General features: G+C 57.1%; 2 protein-coding genes across 3 annotated transcripts; one reads left to right on the top strand and one right to left on the bottom strand.

Annotated features, from left to right (window-relative positions):
- Positions 1-1,021: 1,021 nt before the first annotated feature.
- On the bottom strand, positions 1,022-7,172 carry LOC119859297 (FGF1 intracellular binding protein). Of its 2 annotated transcripts, XM_038411210.2 has the most exons (11): positions 7,021-7,172; positions 6,419-6,598; positions 5,839-6,037; positions 5,279-5,405; positions 4,729-4,829; positions 3,990-4,123; positions 3,496-3,604; positions 3,141-3,204; positions 2,413-2,499; positions 1,666-1,763; positions 1,022-1,298 (listed from the first exon to the last, which is right to left on the bottom strand). In XM_038411210.2, the coding sequence occupies exons 2-11, from the start codon at positions 6,501-6,503 to the stop codon at positions 1,229-1,231; spliced, it is 1,074 nt and encodes a 357-aa protein (XP_038267138.1). In that variant the 5' UTR covers positions 6,504-6,598; positions 7,021-7,172; the 3' UTR covers positions 1,022-1,228. The 2 variants fall into 2 exon arrangements, with proteins under 2 accessions (XP_038267138.1, XP_038267139.1); XM_038411211.2 differs by lacking the exon at positions 7,021-7,172 and having other exon boundaries at positions 6,419-6,712.
- Positions 7,173-11,724: 4,552 nt separating this feature from the next.
- Positions 11,725-13,384, top strand: CCDC85B (coiled-coil domain containing 85B). Its single transcript, XM_038411214.2, has 2 exons — positions 11,725-11,851; positions 12,034-13,384. Exon 2 carries the CDS (start codon positions 12,251-12,253, stop codon positions 12,860-12,862), a length of 612 nt encoding a protein of 203 aa, XP_038267142.1. The 5' UTR covers positions 11,725-11,851; positions 12,034-12,250; the 3' UTR covers positions 12,863-13,384.
- Positions 13,385-19,660: the final 6,276 nt, after the last annotated feature.

The following is a 19,660-nucleotide window of genomic DNA, read 5'->3' as shown; positions in this document are numbered from 1 at the left end:
GCCCACTCCTGGGCTCCCCATAGGCTGCATGCAGGGATGTAGCAGTGTGTGGGGCGAGATCTCATTAGGTTTGTTCAGCTCTAGTGTCTGTGTTTCTCCCTAAGCCTTGCATAGATCTGAGGGAGGCTCCCCACACCTGGCAGTTTCCCCATAGCATGGGTCACCTTGAAGATGAGTCATGGAAGGAGCTGAATTGTGACCAGGGGGATGCAGCAACTCCTGGAAACAGCTCCGCCACAGCTGCCCACGGATGTCGAAGGATGGGGAAGGGGAAACCAGGGCTGGCGCCGTAGCTCCAATCCAGGAGGGTGTTGGTGATGGGGATACCAGGCTGGGCCCGTGGCTCCGATCGGGGCTGGGGATACCAGGCCGGGCCCACGGCTCCGATCCAAGGGTGGGGTGGGGATACCAGGCTGGGACCGTGGCTCTGATTGGGGCCAGGGGTGGGGATACCAGGCCGGACCCATGGCTCCAATCCAAGGGTGGGGTGGGGATACCAGGCTGGGCCCGCGGCTCCGATCGGGGCTGGGGATACCAGGCTGGGCCCGCGGCTCCGATCCAAGGGTGGGGTGGGGATACCAGACCGGGCCCGTGGCTCCGATCCAAGGGTGGGGTGGGGATACCAGGCTGGGCCTGCAGCTCCGATTGGGGCTGGGGATACCAGGCTGGGCCCACGGCTCCGATCGGGGTGGGGTGGAGATACCAGGCCGGGCCCGTGGCTACGATCCAAGGGTGGGATGGGGATACTAGGCCGGGCCCGTGGCTCTGATCGGGGCTGGGGGTAGGGATACCAAGCTGAGCCTGTGGCTCCAATCCACGGGTGGGGTGGGGATATCAGGCCGGGCCTGTGGCACTGATTGGGAGTCGGGATACCAGGCCAGGCCCTGGCTCTGATCCACAGGGTGTTGGTGGTAGGGATACTGGGCTGGTGCCATGGCTCCGAGTGGGGGCTGCTGGCAGAGGGGTTACCGGGCCCAGCCCATGCTTTGAGCTAACCCTAACAAAAACTTGAATCCAACAATTGGCTCTTCCATTTATTTTCCAAAATGAGCTAAAACTCCAAAGATGGAGACAGGGAATCTCGGGTGGAGGCAGCGGCCAGCCCTGGGGAAGTGGCGGGGGTGACTTCACATCAGGGCTCCCAGGAAAACAGAACCAGGGCAGAGGGAGCTGGCAGAAGGATGAGCGGTAGAGCAGGGCATTTAAAGCAGATGGCTCCCCCTGCTTGTCAGTCGTGATACATCTTAAGCAGGCAGGATTTGATGGTGCTCATGTACCGATCCCAGAGAGCCTGGTGCCTGCGGGTAAAGAACCGGGATGTCAGACAATGGCACCGAGACACATCCGCCTCTGGGGCGGGGCATGGAGGCTGTTTATACAGAGACCCCTCGCCTGGAGCCAAGATGCAGCTGCTCTGGGGTGGGGTATGAGGCTACAGATAAGGGGTTCGGTCACCTGGTGCTGAAATGCAGCCTTCTCTGGAGTGGGGAGCAGAAGCTGTTTATAAAGAGATCCCTCACCTGGTGCTCAAATGCGGCTGGCTCTGTGGTGGGGCTGCTAGTTAACAGCTGCCATCAACGCTACCCTCTAGTTTAGGACAGGAAGAGTCTGTGAGCAGTGACTTTGATGGTGGCGGCCGCCACGTCCCTGGTGGGCGGTGCTTACCGGAAGGCATCCAAGGTGTGAGCGGACATCGTGTACTGCGTCAGGAAGAGACGGACATCGTTCAAGGTCCACTTATCCGACTTGCAGGGCTCAATGAACTGGAGAGAAGGGGGAAAAGGAGTCAGAGACAGCCTGGGTCCTGCGGGCAACACCCCACAACCTCACCCTCACCCCTTGCTTGCTGGGAATTGGGACTGACTGGCTCAGGGAGGGAAGGAATGGAACCTGGTGCATTTCCCCTCTAGGTGCCTCTCCAAGTCTATAATTCCCCATGTGGGGTGAGTTGATGGGTCTCAGCCCAGTTCCCAAGGGGCCAGAGTCCCCAGTATAGCCCCCCTCCCCTCCTAGGCACTAACCAACTTCCTGCCCCACCAGCGTGGAAGCTGGGGGATGATCAGGCCATGACGGTCTAATCTCCCTCTTCCCTCCCACTTCCTAGGAATGCAGGGCAGCATGTGTTCTAGGGGCTGGCTTTGGGGGCCTCTCCCTGCCCTGGGGGCGACCAGGAGTGCCACGCCATCCCCAATTCAGCCACAAACATTAAATCCTGGCTGTGGAGAATCTGAGAAGTTTATGTGTGTGTGGGGAGGAGATGGGGTTGGTATATACGGGTCAGTGTATGGGGGCAAGGGGAATGTCCACCAGTCAGAGAAGCCCCCTGTGTCCAGGTGTGGGGGGCCATGACCACCTGTGGGGGAAGGGAACAGGGTTGAGGTGAATACATGCAGGGTGTATGGGGGGTGGTACCTTTTCCACTAGGTCGATGAAGAAGTCACGCACGTCCTTGGTGTGAATCAGCTTGGAGGCCATATTGACCAGTGCCCGTGACAGGTTCTGTGGGGCCCAGACAGGTCACCAGAGAGTCACGGGGGCCCTCACGCCGCAGGTATCTGCGCAGTTACAAACCGCTCCCCCCATCCCCCCAATTCACACACAGGGGAAGGGACTCATCAGGGTCGCTCAGGGAGTTGGTGATTGAGAAGGGGAGAGAACCCAGGAATCCTGCCTCCCAGTTCCAAACCAGGAGAGGGTAGGGGCCGAGAGTGGAGCTGGCTCCTGGGGACACCCCAGAAGGAGAGGAGGATGGATCTGAGGGGAGGGTGTCTGTGGCTCCAGCACCCCCAGGCATTCAGAGCCCAGAAGGCTGGTGGGGCCCAGCAGCCTGACTCAGAATCCCCCTCTGGTGGGCGCCTCAGGCATGGCAGGTGCAGATGGAGGTGGGGGGTTCAGGGGGTCCAGAGCAGGAGGCTGCGGCACCAGGCAAGCCAGGCCATGGGCTGCAGCCCTTCACTGGCACACAGGGGACCCATGTGATCAGGTAATGCAGAGGAAATGCATTGATAGGTGGTGCCAACAGGGGGCACCACCTAGAGGCCTGGCCACTGAAGGGGGCTTCTTGAACCGGGAAAGGGGAATCCCCCCTCCACATTCCCATTACTCCCTCCTTGTCCCCCACCCCTGGCCCCAGGACACACCTTGAAGTTGGCCTCCATCTCGTTGTACACCGAGCTCTTCCCACGCAGTGATGTACACACCAGGCTGCAGAGGGACAGAGAGGTCAGGCCCCCCACCAGGGGCTTGCCCGCTGCCAGCTCTCCCCAGGCCTGAGGCCAAGAAACAGCATCACGTATGGATAGAACAGACACCCCCAAAAATGCTACTTCTCCCAGCTCCACTACATGCACTATAACACAGGCCACATGGAGAAGAGAACCCAGGAGTCCTAGCTTCTAGCCCCCTTGCTCTAACCCTAGAGCCCGCTCCCCTCCTAGACCTGGGATTAGAATCCAGGAGTCCTGGCTCCCAGCCCTGCCCACATCAGGCCTGTACCTCTTATGCAGATCAAGCAGATCCTTATCAGCAATCAGCACCTTGAGCTCCTTGAGTTCCTGCAGGAATTCCTTATCCAGATCCACGTCCATATCATCCACATTGGAGTCTGGGGGGAGCAGGTGGACAATGGGAGAAGGCTTTGGGGTGGGGGGCTGCTTATACAGGGATCCGTAACCCAGCACTGAGATGCAGCCACCTCTGAGGTGGGGCATGGGGGCTGTTTACACAGAGGCGGGAGTAAGTCTGGGACCACAGTAGGCAGCTCCCAATTCCAGCGGAAGTCCAGCTGGTGCATTCCCCACAGCACAACCCCGCAGAGCCAGGCTGAGCTACATGTGATGTCGCCCCTCCCCCGGGAGTAAGCTGACATTGCAGGTCCCCATAGCACAATGGGTGGTTTTTAATGATTGTGCCAGGAGTTGTCCAGGCACAGCTCTCTAGGGGTTACGATTTGCCCCATCTCCTCCCAAGCAGGGGGTCCCCAGTCTCACCCACGGCTCCCAGTGTCCAGTTCTGGATCATCTGCTCTGCGCAGTAAGCAAAATCCTCAAAGGTCAGGAACTGCAGCTTCTTCTTGCCTGTCTCGAAGCGGCTGTTTGCGAAGAAGACGATGGCAGCGTAGTCCCTGGGGGTGAGGTAGGGAGGGTGCCATACACTGAATCAGAAAATTCCTCTGTCCCTAACTCCCGCCCCACTCTCTAGAGCAGGGCATTGGGGCCAGCACTGACTGCCATGGCAGTGCACCCCCTAGTGTTCCCTTTGGAGGTTGCCCATTCAAGCACTGGTTTCAGAGTAGCAGCCGTGTTAGTCTGTATCCGCAAAAAGAAAAGGAGTACTTGTGGCACCTTAGAGACTAACATTTATTTGAGCATAAGCTTTCGTGAGCTACAGCTCACTTCATCCAAGCACTGACGCAGATCTGAAAGAATGGCTTAGAGCAGCTCAGGTCTGTGCTGAGTAGGCCCAGCTGACAGTCCAGGGGCTGCAGGCTCGAGCCCAGGGTTCCAGCTCCTGAAGTCATGGGATTGTTTTTGCTGGAGTATGCAGAGAGCCTGAGCCGATTGCTTAGGGGGAGCTGCCCCAGGCATCCTAGGGGGAATGTTAATTTCCAGCCTCACTGCTCCAGGGACCCTTAGCCCAGCAGAGGGGGGGTCAAGCCAACCCAGCAGAGACACTCTAGGGGCATAGCTACATCATGGTGTGCCCCACTGGTACCCCCCAACCTGTTACCTGGCCAGACGGTCTGAGAGCAGGAAGTGCTGCTGGATGTTCTCCACCAGGGACCCCCGCATCTCCTCCACCACCTTAAACACCCGCTTGAAGTTGTCAAACTGAGGAGGACACCAGTGTGGGGGGGGAAGAGTCAGAGCCCTAGAGGGGAAGGGCCCCATATCCCATTACCCCCACCCAGAGCCAGCCAGTCCCCAACCCTGGTGCCTGAAGGGAGACACCACCCCAGAAGTTCCTGGGAATCCCCTGGCCAGGGTCCAGATAGATCTCATTGCGCAGGAGGCTCATGGGAATTCCCAGCCTGTGTCCTGATGCCCCAGAGACTCATGGGAGTCCCTAGCCCATATTCTGACAGAGGCTGCTGTCCCAGAGGCTCATGGGAGCTGCCGGCTCAGGGCCTGAGAGTAGCTGCTGCTCTACAGGCTCATGGGTACCTCTGGCCTGTGACCTGATGGGGGCCACGGTCCAAGAGACTCATAAGAGCTGCCAGCTTGGGTCTGATGGTAACTGCTGCCCCAGAGGCTCATGGGAGCCCCGGGCTGAGCCATACCTGGCGTCGGCAGCTCTTGAGGGTGATGCCTGTCTTGGTGCTGACGTCATCCAGGTCCTTCTTGGTGCCCTTGGAGAGCTTCTTGCCCAGCACCTCACGCACGAAGGCCTCGTCGAAGGCATAGTACCTGCCGCCGCAGGAGTGGGAGACAGAGGGCACCTCAGACACCCGTACCCCACACACCTCAGCTGCCCCCTCTCTGCCCCACTGGTGCTTCAGACACCCTCGTGCCCCCAGAGCCTCAGACTCCCCCAGCGGGACTCAGACACAAACCCACCACCCAACCTTGGCCCAGCTTCCCCACCCCCATTTGGCCATGGGCTGGGCTTCCTCCCTCCCCCCACTTGGGCCCAGCTTTCCCCCCCGCCCAGCCTCAGGCCGAGTTTCCTCCTCCCTTCCTTCCCCCCAGCCTTGGACCAAGCTTCCCCAATCCACAGCCTCCCTCCTAGCCTTGCTCCTTTCACTTCCCCACCCAGCCTCCTGCCTTCACTCCTGGCCTCTGTCTGGCCTCCCTCCAGCCTTGGGCCCAACCCCCTCCTCTCCCAGCCCCATACCCCCACCTCTCAATGAGCATGGCCTGGCGGGATGGGGGGATCTGAAAGTGTAGCTGGTGGATGAGCTTGGAGGGGGTGTGCAGCAGGCGCTCAAGCATGTGGAAGGTGCGGTAATGATCCATGGTGTCGCTCTGCAGCACATCCACCGTGGCCCCCGTCTGCTCCAGGATCCCGCTGCGCAGCCGCAGGCTCACCGCATCACTCACTGGGAGGGGTAAGGGGCTGAGGTCAGCAGGGCCAACCCCCCACCACATCATTCACTGCGGGTGGGACCGGGCTCAGAAGCCAGATCAATGCATGGGGGAGCAGGGCCAGATCTCATCTCTCCCCATGCGGTATCGGGGACGGGGTCAATGGGACAAGCATCCTATTTCCCTCCTTGGCATTAGCAGAGCAACAGGGTAAACTGAGGCACAGATGGGTTGTGGGGGGGGGAACACTCACCCAGAGTTACTCTTCTCTTAGATGTGGGGGTAGAACCCAGGAGTCCTGACTTCCAGTCACTCATTGCTCTAACCCACTTAGACCCTAATTCCACCCACAGGCTTGGGCAGAATCCTGGCATCCAGCCCCCCAACCCCCATACCTGAGTACCCATCCAGCCAGAGCTGGTACACCTCTTCATCGATCAGCGTGGTGTTCCCCACAAAGATGTCCAGGTCGTTGGTCATGGCCCACGACACCAATTCAGCCCGGCCCAGGCTCCAGGATCAGGACCCCAACTCCCAGCTGCCTCCTGCTGGCCTCCAGAGAAGAGACAGGGAGCCTGTGGGGACAGAAGGAGGCAAAGTGGGCTGGGTCTAGTAGAGCAGGGGGACAGTCACACAATGGGGACCGCCCCCTGATACAGTAACTGAGAGCCAGGGAGTCCTGCCTCTACTCGACCCACTCCCCTCCCAGAGCTGGGACAGAACCCAGGAGTCCTGACTCCCACCCCCACTCCACTTTAACCACTAGACCCACTCCCCTGCTAGAGCTGGGAATGGAACCCCAGAGTCCTAGCACCCAGCCCCACTCTGCATACCCCACTGCCCTCCCAGTGCTGGGACAGAACCCAGGAGTCCTGGCACCAAGCCCCTCCGTGCTCTAACCACTAGACCCCACTCCCCTGCCAGGGCGGGGGACAGAACCCAGGAGTCCTGGCTCCCCGCTGCCACCCCTCCCCAGTCCCGGGGCACAAAGACGAACCTGCGGAGCTGTCCCTCGCTTGACACTTTCCATATGACCTCCGGGCTGTTTGCTTCCAGGTCGCAGCAGCGGCCTGGCTGCCCGCGTCACCCTGCACGGGGCGGAGCCGTCTGGTGCGAGCAACCCAGAGCCAGGACGCCTGGGTTCTGTCCCTAGCTCTGGAAGGAGAGTGGGGGGCAGAGTCCGATCTGGATCTGCCGCTACTCCAGCCGTTGATTTAACGTGGACATGGGGAACTGCGGAGGGTCCCGGGGCGCCCCTCTGCAGGCTGCATCTGGTGCCCCGGGGGTCTCCTTTGTCCTCCGCACTTACAGGGAGGGCAGCAGGGAGCTTTCTCCCCTCTGAGGCTGTGAAGAGGGCAGCCTCCCGGGCTTTCTCTTTAGCCGCTCAATTGCAGCCGGCTTTCCCTCTGTTTCTAGAACAGTGGCTCCCAAACTTTAACAACCTGTGACCCCCTCTCACTAAAATGTCAACTCTCGCGAACCCCCTCCTAACAATGAATATTTCCAGGGGTTTTCTCCTTTACCCGAGTATATATTATAAAAGCAGTGATCTTGGAAATACAACATTTGTTTTTATGACATGCTTATTACACTCGATTTATTATTAATTATTATTTATCATGACAGTATTTATATTACATTTTGAAAACGGCAACTCGCTTCCAAGATCTCACTTACTGTAGCTTGTATCACATTGCATAAGCCAGTTATAAGACAAGGCTCCTAGGTTTCATCAAGGAGTATCAGGTGTGAAAAACCCCATGAAGGTATTTAAGAAGCCAACTCAAAGAGTTCCTCCTCCACAAGCATTCAGGTCTTGAGCAGTCCAGGCAAACAATGCACGTTACAACAAACCTTAAACTCCTTCATAATAATTTTAAAAACAATACTAGCTGCCTATTTAATTTTAAAAACAGCAAAAAATATCCACCTCCCTTTCCATTTATTATAAAGAAGCCCTTGAGGAATTCCACCATGATTTCAACAATTTCCATCCCACCATCATCCTCAGCCTGGACCAGTCCACACAAGAGATCCACTTCCTGGACACTACGGTGCTAATAAGAGATGGTCACATAAACACCACCCTATATCGGAAACCTACTGACCGCTATTCCTACCTACATGCCTCCAGCTTTCATCCAGACCACACCACATGATCCATTGTCTACAGCCAAGCTCTACGATATAACCACATTTGCTCCAACCCCTCAGACAGAGACAAACACCTACAAGATCTCTATCACGCATTCTTACAACTACAATACCCACCTGCTGAAATGAAGAAACAGATTGACAGAGCCAGAAGAGTACCCAGAAGTCACCTACTACAGGACAGGCTCAACAAAGAAAATAACAGAACACCACTAGCCATCGCCTTCAGCCCCCAACTAAAACCTCTCCAACGCATCATCAAGGATCTACAACCTATCCTGAAGGACTACCCATCACTCTCACAGATCTTGGGAGACAGGCCAGTCCTTGCTTACAGACAGCCCCCCAACCTGAAGCAAATACTCACTAGCAACCACACACCACACAACAGAACCGCTAACCCAGGAACCTATCCTTGCAACAAAGCCCGTTGCCAACTCTGTCCACATATCTATTCAGGGGACACCATCATAGGGCCTAATCACATCAGCCACACTATCAGAGGCTTGTTCACCTGCGCATCTACCAATGTGATATATGCCATCATGTGCCAGCAATGCCCCTCTGCCATGTACATTGGCCAAACTGGACAGTCTCTATGTAAAAGAATAAATGGACACAAATCAGACGTCAAGAATTATAACATTCAAAAACCAGTCGGAGAACACTTCAATCTCTCTGGTCACTCGATTACAGACCTGAGGGTGGCTATCCTTCAACAAAAAAGCTTCAAAAACAGACTCCAACGAGAGACTTCTGAATTGGAATTAATTTGCAACCTGGATACAATTAATTTAGGCTTGAATAGAGACTGGGAATGGATGAGTCATTACACAAATTAAAACTATTTCCCCATGTTATTTCTCCCCCCCACCTCACCCCCCACCGTTCCTCAGATGGTCAATGTTAACTGCTGGAAATAGCTTACCTTGCTTGTCACCATGAAAGGTTTTCCTCCTTTCCCGCCCCTGCAGCTAGTGATGGCTCATATTAAGTGATCATTCTCCTTACAGTGTGTATGATAAAACCCATTGTTTCATGTTCTCTGTGTGTTTATATAAATCTCCCCACTGTATTTTCCACCAAATGCATCCGATGAAGTGAGCTGTAGCTCACGAAAGCTTATGCTCAAATAAATTTGTTAGTCTCTAAGGTGCCACAAGTACTCCATTTCTTATAAGGAGTCTTTGAACTTTAAATCTCCTCAGTGTGATAGACATGCTCGCTTTGATCTGCTTAGCTCTTGGAAGTCCAGGGGCTCCGGGCTGCTGGCCTGTGCTGCCCACGGTCCCTAGGGATAGCTTTGTCTGCCATTATGGAATTTTTGCCCCCCGAGAATCCCCTGTAACATTTCATGAACCCCAGTTTGGGAACCACTGTTCTAGAGGGATCCCTCACTGGGAGCTGAGATGCAGCCATCTAGGGTGAGGCGTGGGGGCTGTTTATGTAAGAATCCCTTGCACTGTGCTGGGGCATTGGGGTCAGCACTGAATCAGAGGGGAGAACACCCCCGCCACCCCCATTCTCTGCAGAGCTGGATTCTCCTGGTCTCCTAGGCCAACCCTGTTCCTGCCCAGTTGGAGGTCTCCTCGGGAGGGGACAATCTGTAACCCTGAGTGGGGTGCACTGGGGTCTCCCATTCCCAACCTCTCATCCCACCACTCCCTTTCCTGCCTTGTGCCCATGTTCCAGCTTCCCTTCCCTCCCCCACCCAGGCCTCTATTCTCCCACACACACACTACCCATGTCCCAGTGGGAACACAGAGGCCCTTTGTTCCCACCAGCCTTGGCATTGCAGGAATCTGGATCTATCTGCCAGCCATGGCCCGCCTACTCCCCAACCTCTGCTCCCTGCTAGGGAATGACCTCTGGATTTCTAGGTTCAGTCCCTAAGCCCCACTCCCTGCTAGAGATTGTCCCCCCTGCCACACACACTCCTGCTACTGAACCCCCAGCCCTCTTCCCACTAGGAATCATGCCCCGGAATCCTGGGTTCCACCTGCGAACCTCCTCCCTGCTAGAAAATACATCCTGGATGCCTAGATTCAACCCCCCCACAGACCTCCTCCCTGCTAGAGAACACCCTCCCCCAGAGACCTGGGTTCAAAGCCCCTTTGCTCCCTGCCCTTCTCCGCCTCTTTCCTTAGCCCCTTCCCAGACAGCAGCCCCCTTCCTTTGGCATCCCTGTGTCGGGGGGAGGGGTGGTGTTTAGCACCCATCTCCCTACCCAGACTTGCCTGGGGCCTTAAGGGTTAACAGCACTTCCTTCCTCCCCCCCACCCCATATCTCCTCTTCCATTGTAGCCCAACATCCTTCCTGTCTCTGGGACAGGATTCCTGGCAGCCCCTCCCCTCCTGTTGAGAATAGTGTGTGTGTGTGGGGGGGGGCACATCTGGGCAATGGGAGAAGTTGCTGGGGTGGGGGTGGGCTCAGTAGGAAGTGCTCTCCCCTGGCAGTCAGAGCAGGCCCCAATATGGGAGGGGTGTTCCAAGGAGTGGGGTAGGGGCTTGGTGGGGGGTACTGGCCCTGAGGAGTCGCTGCCGGCCCCAGTGCAGTGCTGTGTTGCGTTGCAAGGAAGGGGTGGGGGCGCTTTCCCCTGTGGGGCTCCATCAATCCCCCCCCCCATACCAGATTTAGCTCAGGGAGGGCGTCAGGTCAGTGGTTTATGACCCTACAATAACAACCCCACAATGTCACCGGTGCACACTTGTCACAGACAGGCCCCCCCCTCCCTGGGGGGAGACCTGCCCCTCCACTGAAGACCTGCCCCCACCTCCTTCCTACACACTCATCCCCCTCTCCTCTGAAACGTGTCCCCCCAGCCCTTCCTCCCCTTCACCCACCCAACCTTCCCTAGCCCTTCGCTCCTGCCATGCACTAGTCCCCCCTCCCTCCTTCCCCGCGAAACCCGAGTTCCCCGCCTCCATCGCAGGCACCTGTCCCGCCCCCGCCCCCCGCCGCTGTCCCCACCCCACCCCACCCGATCTAGACCCCCAGCGGCCCACTCTAGCCACCCCTTCCCCAGCCTCTCATCTCTCCCCACCCGTCCCCGCCCCAGAGCCAGCCCGCCGCCAGGCTTGGGGGATGCGGTGCCGCTGCTGGTATTTGTGCCTTTCGCATTGTTACTTCCGCGTCACGGCTTCCTCCCCGCTCCCCAGCAGCGCCCCGAGCCGCAGCCCCCGTACGCGCCCCCCGCCCCGGCGGGTCCCCGCCGCAGGATGCGCCGGCTGCACTGAGTCCCGGCAGAGACCAGCACCGCGGGGGCGCTCAGCCTCGGCCGGGATCCCCCGCCCCGGGAAGGGGGGAACCATCCTCCTCTCCCTCCGCCGGCCTCAGCCCCTGCAGCCCGGACCCTCCTGAGCCGCGCGCTGCTGGAAGGGGTGAAGCGGACTGCGCTGGGGACGGTGCGTCTTGGAGACGGGGGTCGAGCCCCCCCCCGCCCCTCGAGAAGCCGAAAATCGCCCTCGAGGGTGGTTCGTGCGCCACAAAGAAAAGGATCGTGCGCTTGCAAGCAGCCAAAGTGCGGGGTTGGGGGGGCCTGCGCCCCAGAAGAGGCGATTCCGTAGGCCAATGGGGCCCGTGCGCCCCGAAGGAGCCCAGGTCGGTGGGTAGGGGGCCCCTGCGCCCTGACCCGAAGAAGGAGGAGGGTTCCGTGCGCCCCGAAGGTGCCAAGGTCGGTGGCCAAGGGGGCCCGTGGGCCCCGAAGAAGAGGGGGCTTCCGCGCGCCCCGAAGGAACCGAGGGCTGTGGCTAGGGGGGCCCGTGCGCCCCGGAGGAGCCCAGGGCGGTGGGTAGTGGGCCCGTGCGCCCTGACCCGAAGAAGGAGGTGGGTTCCGTGCGCCCCGAAGGAGCCCAGGTCGGTGGCCAGGGGGGCCCGTGGGCCCCGAAGAAGAGGGGGTTCCGCGCGCCCCGAAGGAACCGAGGGCTGTGGCTAGGGGGGCCCGTGCGCCCCGGAGGAGCGGGGGCCTGCGCCAGGGGAGGCTGCCGGCTGGGGGCCGATCTGCGGGGCGGGAGGAGGCGGGGTGGCGGCGCTGGAAGGGGCGGGGGCGCAGGAACCACCTTGCGGCAGCGCGATGGCCAGCGAGGCCGGCGAGCCGGCGGCCGGCCGGGCCCTGGCCCTGGCCCAGCTGAGCGACTCGGAGCTGGGCGGCTGCAGCAAGGAGGAGCTGGTGCGTCGGCTGCGGCAGGAGGAGGCGGAGAAGCTGGCGGCGCTGGTGCAGCGGGGGCGGCTGATCCAGGGCGTCAATCGGCAGCTGCAGGAGCATCTGCGGGAGATCCGCGAGCTGAAGCAGGTGAACGAGCGCCTGGCGGCCGAGAACCGCGAGCTCCGCGAGCTTTGCTGCTTCCTGGACGACGACCGGCTGAAGGCCAAGCGGCTGGCCCGGGACTGGCAGCTGTTCGGGCAGCAGGCGGCCCGGGTGCTGCGGGACGAGCTGGCCGCCTGCCTGCACAAGCTGGCCGGGCTGGAGGGGCTGCAGGAGCGCCTGGCCGCCGATAACCTGGAGCTCAAGGCGCTCTGCCTGGCGCTGGAGGAGGAGTGCGCCGCCCGCGCCGACGGCAGCCCCGTGGGCTCCTCGGAGCTCAGCCTGCCCTGCGGGCCCCGGGACCTGGGCGACGGCAGCTCCAGCACCGGCAGCGTGGGCAGCCCGGACCAGCTGCACCTGGCCTGCTCGCCCGAGGACTAGAGACTCCCCCGAGCGGGTGGGGGGCCAGGACCTACCCGGACTAGGGACCTCCCCAGGGGCCTGTCCCCAGGACTGTACTCCCCCAAGGGGCCGGAGGGGTGGGGGCCCCCCGTCGAGGGAGCTGCTCCCCAGTGACTTCACCACTCGCCTCCACCGGAAGGACTGGAGAGTAGAGGCAGGCTGTTGGTGGGGGTCTCTCCCCTGGGTCTGGGGAAGGGGTTTTGCAGAGGATGGGGGGGGAAGGTCACCTCCGTGAAGATCCCAGTGCAGACTTTGGGGGGTAGGGAATGGAGCTGGGAACTGGGAAAGGTCAAAGATGCATTTTGGGTGCTACTCCCCCCACCCAAGCAGCGTCTCTCTTAGCTTCTTCAGCAACCTCTTCCCCCCCCACCCCCAGGTGCTAACTCCAAACCCCGTGCAGCCAGAGCAGTGTGACTCAGGGGACGGGGGAGATTAGGGCAAACTCTCCCCCCCCAAAAAAAGTAAAAAATAATAAATGTTTTAAAATTGCTACTTTGGGCAGAGTCGGTGTCTCCTGATTGGTGATTTCCTGCTTCTCTGAGTGCCTGAGCCCAGAATTTTGGGTCCTACATGGTATGGCCCCAGCGTGATGTGGGGAGAGAGATTTTATTGTAATTTCCTTTCCAGGACTCTGACTTTTCCAGTTCCTACATATCCAGAGTCCATTCATTTTTAGATTTCAGGATTTTTTGAAAAAAGAAAAGGAGTACTTGTGGCACCTTAGAGACTAACAAATTTATTTGAGCATAAGGTTTCGTGAGCTACAGCTCACTTCATCCAATTTTTTGAGTTTGCAATGGCCTGTTTTCTCTATTTTTGAAATTTCATAATTCCTTGCTATCTAGAGTTCAGCTCCAAGTGTTGGATTTCCCAATTTGCAACAATAAAGAAAAAAGTTTCAGTGAAACACCAGTTCAGCTGTAAAAAGGGGCGGGGGGGGGGGAAGAAGAGCTTAACCCCTATGTTCCTGGGGTGATTAATATCCACACACACACACACACACACACACACACACACACACACACACACCTGTGGCCCAGCCCCAAGGAAATGTCCAGTGCATGCAGGGGATACAGGGTTGGGAGCCTTGGGAAAGTCAAGGCGGGATGCGGCGATAGCAGGGGGCTGTGGGTTAAGACTGAGGGGCATGGACAGGGCTGTGGGATAGCAGAAGGGCTGCAAATCAGGATTAAGGGGCCCCAGCAGAGCTTGTGTGGGGGTATCCAGGGTTGAGATAGCAGGGGCTGTGTTCAAAGGGGAGGATAGGTGGCTGGATACTGGATAGTCCAGGCTCCATGAAGTAACTAGTTCTCTGTGTCTTGCTCAGACCAGGGATGGATCCCGCCATCCCTTCCTGCCCGGCCACATCTCAGACAAAGGGCTGCCGGGCCAGGAAGCAGATGGCCGGATCCGGAGGCCATGATAAGTAAGAGCTGACAGCAGCAAGCCAGCTCTCTCTCCCCCCAGCTCTGCAAAACCCAGGAGCCTCCAGGCTGGAGACATGGTAGCTGGACACAAAGCACTGGGCTGCAAGCAGTGGGGTAGGGGGCGCCCTCCCCTCACAGTCAGTACTGACGCCAATGCTCCAGCAAGGCACTAGGGGGCACTGTGCTGCAGAGAATAGGGGGGCTCAGTAGAGGGCATTCTGGTCTCACAGTCAGAGCTAACTCCAGTGCCCCACCCTACTCTAAGGGGCGCTGTGCCACATGGAGGGGTTTGGCAGAGTTTCAAGTTCCCAACAGACACAGGCACAGCTAGCTCTGCTCAGGCTGTAGCAGAGAAGGAGGCCAGGACGTGCCTGTCTGTTTGTGTTAGTGCTGCCTCACTGGGCCTTTGCAAGGGCTGGCAGGTGGGCAATGCACCATGCCCTACCCACACACACACACACACAGCACCAGGCATAATGGAGCATGGGGATGCGGGCCCCAGCCACCTGCACATCCCCTAATCGTTGTTTCTGCTCCTCCACCGCTGGGCTTTCATGCTGGTGAGCATTGACTCCTGGCTTGGGTGTAAGCTTAGACCTTGGCACCCCCTAGTGGCAGCATGCGACCCATGGGGGCCAAGAACACACACTGTTTTGTAACCAGCACAGTGCGGCCCCAACCCCTGCCTGGGGCACTGGGGCCCCAACCCCTGCCTGATACAAATAATATCCACCCTCCTCTCCCCAGCTCTGCCTGACTGAGCATGCAAAGTCCCTTCTTGACCGTATGTTTGCGTCAATAACATGATAACGTTTGAACACTGCATCCGGTCAATTCCACAATGGCCGAATGTCCACAACAGGCAGAGCCAGTGCTTAATTTGTGCCAGGGCTGAGCCCCAGCACCCTGGGCTTTGCAGTTCATAGCCCCAGCACCTCTGGTTGCGGGATCAGGTATGAATGTAAAAGAATTGCTTGAGCCCCTTACATTACAAATTAAGCATTGGGCAGAACCCCATGGATTTTGGGGGAAATCAGAAAAACTAGAGAGGGTATCTACAGTCCCCCGCACAGGGGAGGTTGGGGGACTGTGGCATAGGGAGTAATGGAGAAGGGGTGAACAGAGCCTCTGGTGGGGGGGAAAAGGGAATCCCAGCGTTGTGTGGGAAGAGTGCTAGGTGGCAGTGGGAGATTGGTGGGCAGACAGAGCCGTTGGCAGGGGGGAAGATTGGAGGGAGTCCCTGAAATAGAGAACAATGGGCAGGTGGCACCCAGGGAGCCATGGGGTGAATGACAGGGTGCATGGAGCCCTGCTGAATGTAATGCACTTGGCTGACAGAAGCAATAAAATGTTCAAGCCCTTAATTACTTTTATTCTCCTATGATGGAATTGGGCATTGCGTTTTTGTCAGCATCTGACATTTCCAGGGACCCCTAGAAGTCTACCAAGGTGTTTATAGGCCTCCCATCACTGTGTTGTCAGGCCTCTTGTGGTCATTTAGGTTTGTATCCTTATGGTATCCTCTGCAGTAGTGCGGTCGCCAATGCATGGGGGGGGAAAACTGAGGCACCAAAGAGCCGAACCCAGGAGCCCTGAGTTCCAGCCCAATACACCACTCCTTGGCTAGGAAAGGCCGAACTTTAGAGATGTTATGAAGAAAGAATTGGTGAGATTTAGCCACTGCCTGAATGTGAGCACCTTGAAGATTATGCCCAGGGTAGGGGCCTGAGTGACAGGCAAGATGGGGTGGTGTCCACAGTGACTGAGAAAGAAGATAGCAGGTAAGGGGAGATTCTGAGATCTGGTTTAGCCATGTTGTGTTTGAGCTGACAGAGAGCCACAAGGTGATGGCAGAGGCAGGCTAGGGTTTCAGTGTGGACAGGAGGAGAGACGTCTGGAGCAGAGAGGCAGATCTGTGAGTCAGCAGCATAGATATGGTAGCTGAATTTGTGTTAGTGGATGAGATTACTCAGAACTAAGAGGAAGAAGGAGAAGAGAAGGGGGCCAAGGGCAGAGGCCTGTGGAATGCCCACAGAAAGCAGGATCCTCCAAGGGACACCCTGGGAATGATTAGAGAAGGAGGAGGAGAACCAGGAGAGGACAGTTACGGAAGCCAAGAGAGGACAAGATTTCAGGAAGAGCACAGCTGAGTGACCCATCTGCTATTTTGGACACAAAACAGATATGGATGGACAGGGACAGAACCCAGGAAGGTTTCCAGCTCTAACCACTAAACCCCACTTCCCTCCCCCAGCCAGGGACAGAACCTTGGAGGAACTGGAAATGGTGCCTGTAGATGAGGCAGCTAGTATGGAGCCGAGAGTCCCTGTCCCCACCCCACACTGTCACAACTCACCCTCCTCCCCATGCTCAGTGTGATCCCTCTCGTGCAGGGGGCAGGGTATCGTCCATGTGGGAAAGGGAACCTCCTCTGAGGGAGGGAGCTCAACACTCCCCTCTCCCCAGGGACCATCCCAGCCAGCTCCTGTGCCAGTTTCCCAGCGGCATTCTCTGCTGGAAACACACAGGCAGTGCGGATTTGGTATGACCAAAAGCCTTCCCTACAGGCCCCCCTCACGGCACGCACAATTCTCACCCTCCCCAGGGCCGGAACAAATCCCACTGGACAGACCTTAGTTAGGTTGCTTAATGCCCGACCGGGGAGGTGTCAGGATGCCCCGGTGATGGACGTGGGAGATGCTGCTGTGTGCAATAGATGCGGACCAATGGGGTCCCATGCCTCAGCCTTTGTACAGTCTCCTCTGGGAGTTCCCCCTTTAACATGCCAGACCCTGGACTCAACTTTTTGCCAGGGTGAGCCCCAGGGCTTCAGGACTGGGCCCTCAAGCTCCAGCCCCCCTGTTTTTCACTGGCACTCCCAGGGAGTTCTGATGGGTTTGGACTCCTGACAGAGACTTCTGCTCGTTAGGGAGCGATGCCACCAGGGAGGATCTGCTGTGAGATGGGGCAGGCTTTTCAGAGCAAGCCAGGGATTCTTAATCAGCTGGAATCCAGCACCGAGGGGTGAATCAAGGGAAGGCAACACTGAATTCAGAATCCATCACCTGTCTCACTTCCCCACGCCTCCTGGAGCCCGACTCTCTGTGTCTGAGTCCCTGTCTCTCTGTCCTGAGCAGCCAAGTCCTTAATGCTGTCTCCTGGCACCTCCTTTGACCCCAGCTGCCACCCTGCTACATTCACAAGTTCTGCCTCCTTGGCTGCTAGTCGTTAAGAGTTAATGCCCAGTCCTTGGGTTTCTTACCATCTCTCCAAGGCCCCCTATTCATACAGGACCCATTCTTGATCGTGCTTTCCTACCAACCCAGACAGGCTGAGACACCAACCCACACCTGTTATTGCTCCTGCCCCCGAGGAAACATTAACCCCTTTAAAACCAGTGGGTAGTAATACACAGCAAGTGGGGAAACTGAGTCACACCTATTGTTCATAACAATTTTATCTTAACGCCCTACCATCTTCACAGCTGTCCTTCCCAGGCCCATTTGGTACCTGGTACTGGATCCAAATGCTGAAGCTCCATTGGGTTAAAGACTGAAATAATCCCCCTGTGTGGCTGTGTTTATCTCAGTTCAAACCCAGCTCTGTTAGCCTGTGGATTCACCAGCGCAAGGAAAACCAATGTGTGAGAGTAGGATTTTTTTTTCATAATATTCTGTGTGACTATTCTGCGTGCCTCAGTTTCCCCATGTGGTGCTTGGTTAACGAGGTGGTGGGAAAAGGATGTTTACTCTTTGCTGACATCCAGGTGTGACTGACACCTGGGCCCATGGAGAATCCAAGAAGACAATGGCCACTGCAATTACCTGGACATTTGGCACCTGGAGACTAATGACCATGGATGGCCCTCCTTAGGAAGCCAGCAGGTGTGACCAGCTGAAGGAGGAAGGACTAAGAAGGGCCAGGTGACAATGGTTGCTAGGAACGAGGACAAAGGACTGGGGAGGGGCCATCTGGGGTTGTTAAGTGTGGATGACTAGGACTAAAGGGGGTGGGGGGACAGAGGGCTCTGGTCAGTCCCAGAAGGACTTGGCTGTAACTTTCCGTTCTCTGTGTTAACGAAGGACTTTTGAGGCTGTGTTCCACGCACCTAATAAACCCTCCTACCGTGATGGCGCTGGCTGAGGGACTCCAGGTTAAGGAAGTCGGGGGTTCGCTGCTCCCTTCGGGTGTGTAAGTCTCCCTCAGGTGCCCAGTTCAGGTGGACTCGCTGATGGGAGCTTGCAGCGTGACCCAGGGGTGCTCAAGGCTCTGAAGTTCGCTCCCAGGAGGTGGTAAAGCCAACTGGCTTAGCCAGGGAAAGTGTATGACTCTAAGGGGGGATGGATGCACTGAAGGGGTCCTACCAGGCTAGAGACTATTCCAGAGCCATACGAGAGCACCGGATCTGTGGATCCATGACACAATATCAAGTCTATTCAAGCCAATGTGCAAGCCACACACTCCCCTCACTGGCAGGTTTAATATCACCCCAAGTTAAAAGGGGGCACAGTAAAAACCTCAGCCACATGGGAAGCTCTATCTGGGTTCACTCCAATTGCTTTGGAAACTTGGTGCAGACCCCTGTGCCCAGCTCTATACGTTGATTACATCCCAGTGTAACTCTGGCAGGACGTGCGGCACAATGGCTAGGCCATTCACTGGGGACTTGCAAGTCCCTGCTCCGCCACAGACATTCTGAGCAAGTCAGCTAGGGCAAAATTTTCAAAACCACCTGTCTCTGTGAACACAAATGTCAGCTGGTAGAGACCTTGAGAAGTCAAGTCCAGTATCCTGTGCCTGGAGGAAACCACATAAAAATCTAGACCGTCCCTGACAGGTGTTTGTCCAACCTGGTCTTAAAAACCTCCAATGATGGTGATTCCACCACCTCCCTTGGAAGCTGTTGCAGAGCTTAACTGCCCTTAGAGTGAGAAAGCTTTTCCTAATATCTCACCTCAGTCTCCCTTGCTGCAGATTGAGCCATTACTTCTTGTCCTGCCTCCAGTGAACATGGAGAACAATTGATCATCATCCTTTTTGTAACAGCCCTTAACATACTGGAAGACTTACTAGATCCCTCCCCTGTCGTATGTTCTCAACACTAAATATATCCAGTTGTTTTCACCTGGTCTCATAGATCAGGTTTTTTAAACCTTTTATCATTTTCATTGCTCTCTAAAGTTAATTCGTCCACATCTTTCCTAAAGTCTGGTGCCCAGAACTGGATAACAGTGCTCCAGCTGAGGCCTCCCCAGTGCTGAGTAAAGCAAGAGAATTACCTCCTGTGTCTTACATACAACACTCCTGTTAAAACATCCCCAAATACTGGCCTTTTTCGCAACTGCATCAC

This window comes from Dermochelys coriacea, chromosome 7 (genome assembly GCF_009764565.3).
Source record: "Dermochelys coriacea isolate rDerCor1 chromosome 7, rDerCor1.pri.v4, whole genome shotgun sequence".
Lineage (NCBI taxonomy): Eukaryota > Metazoa > Chordata > Testudines > Dermochelyidae > Dermochelys > Dermochelys coriacea.
This window is presented reverse-complemented; position numbering and strand designations above follow the sequence as displayed.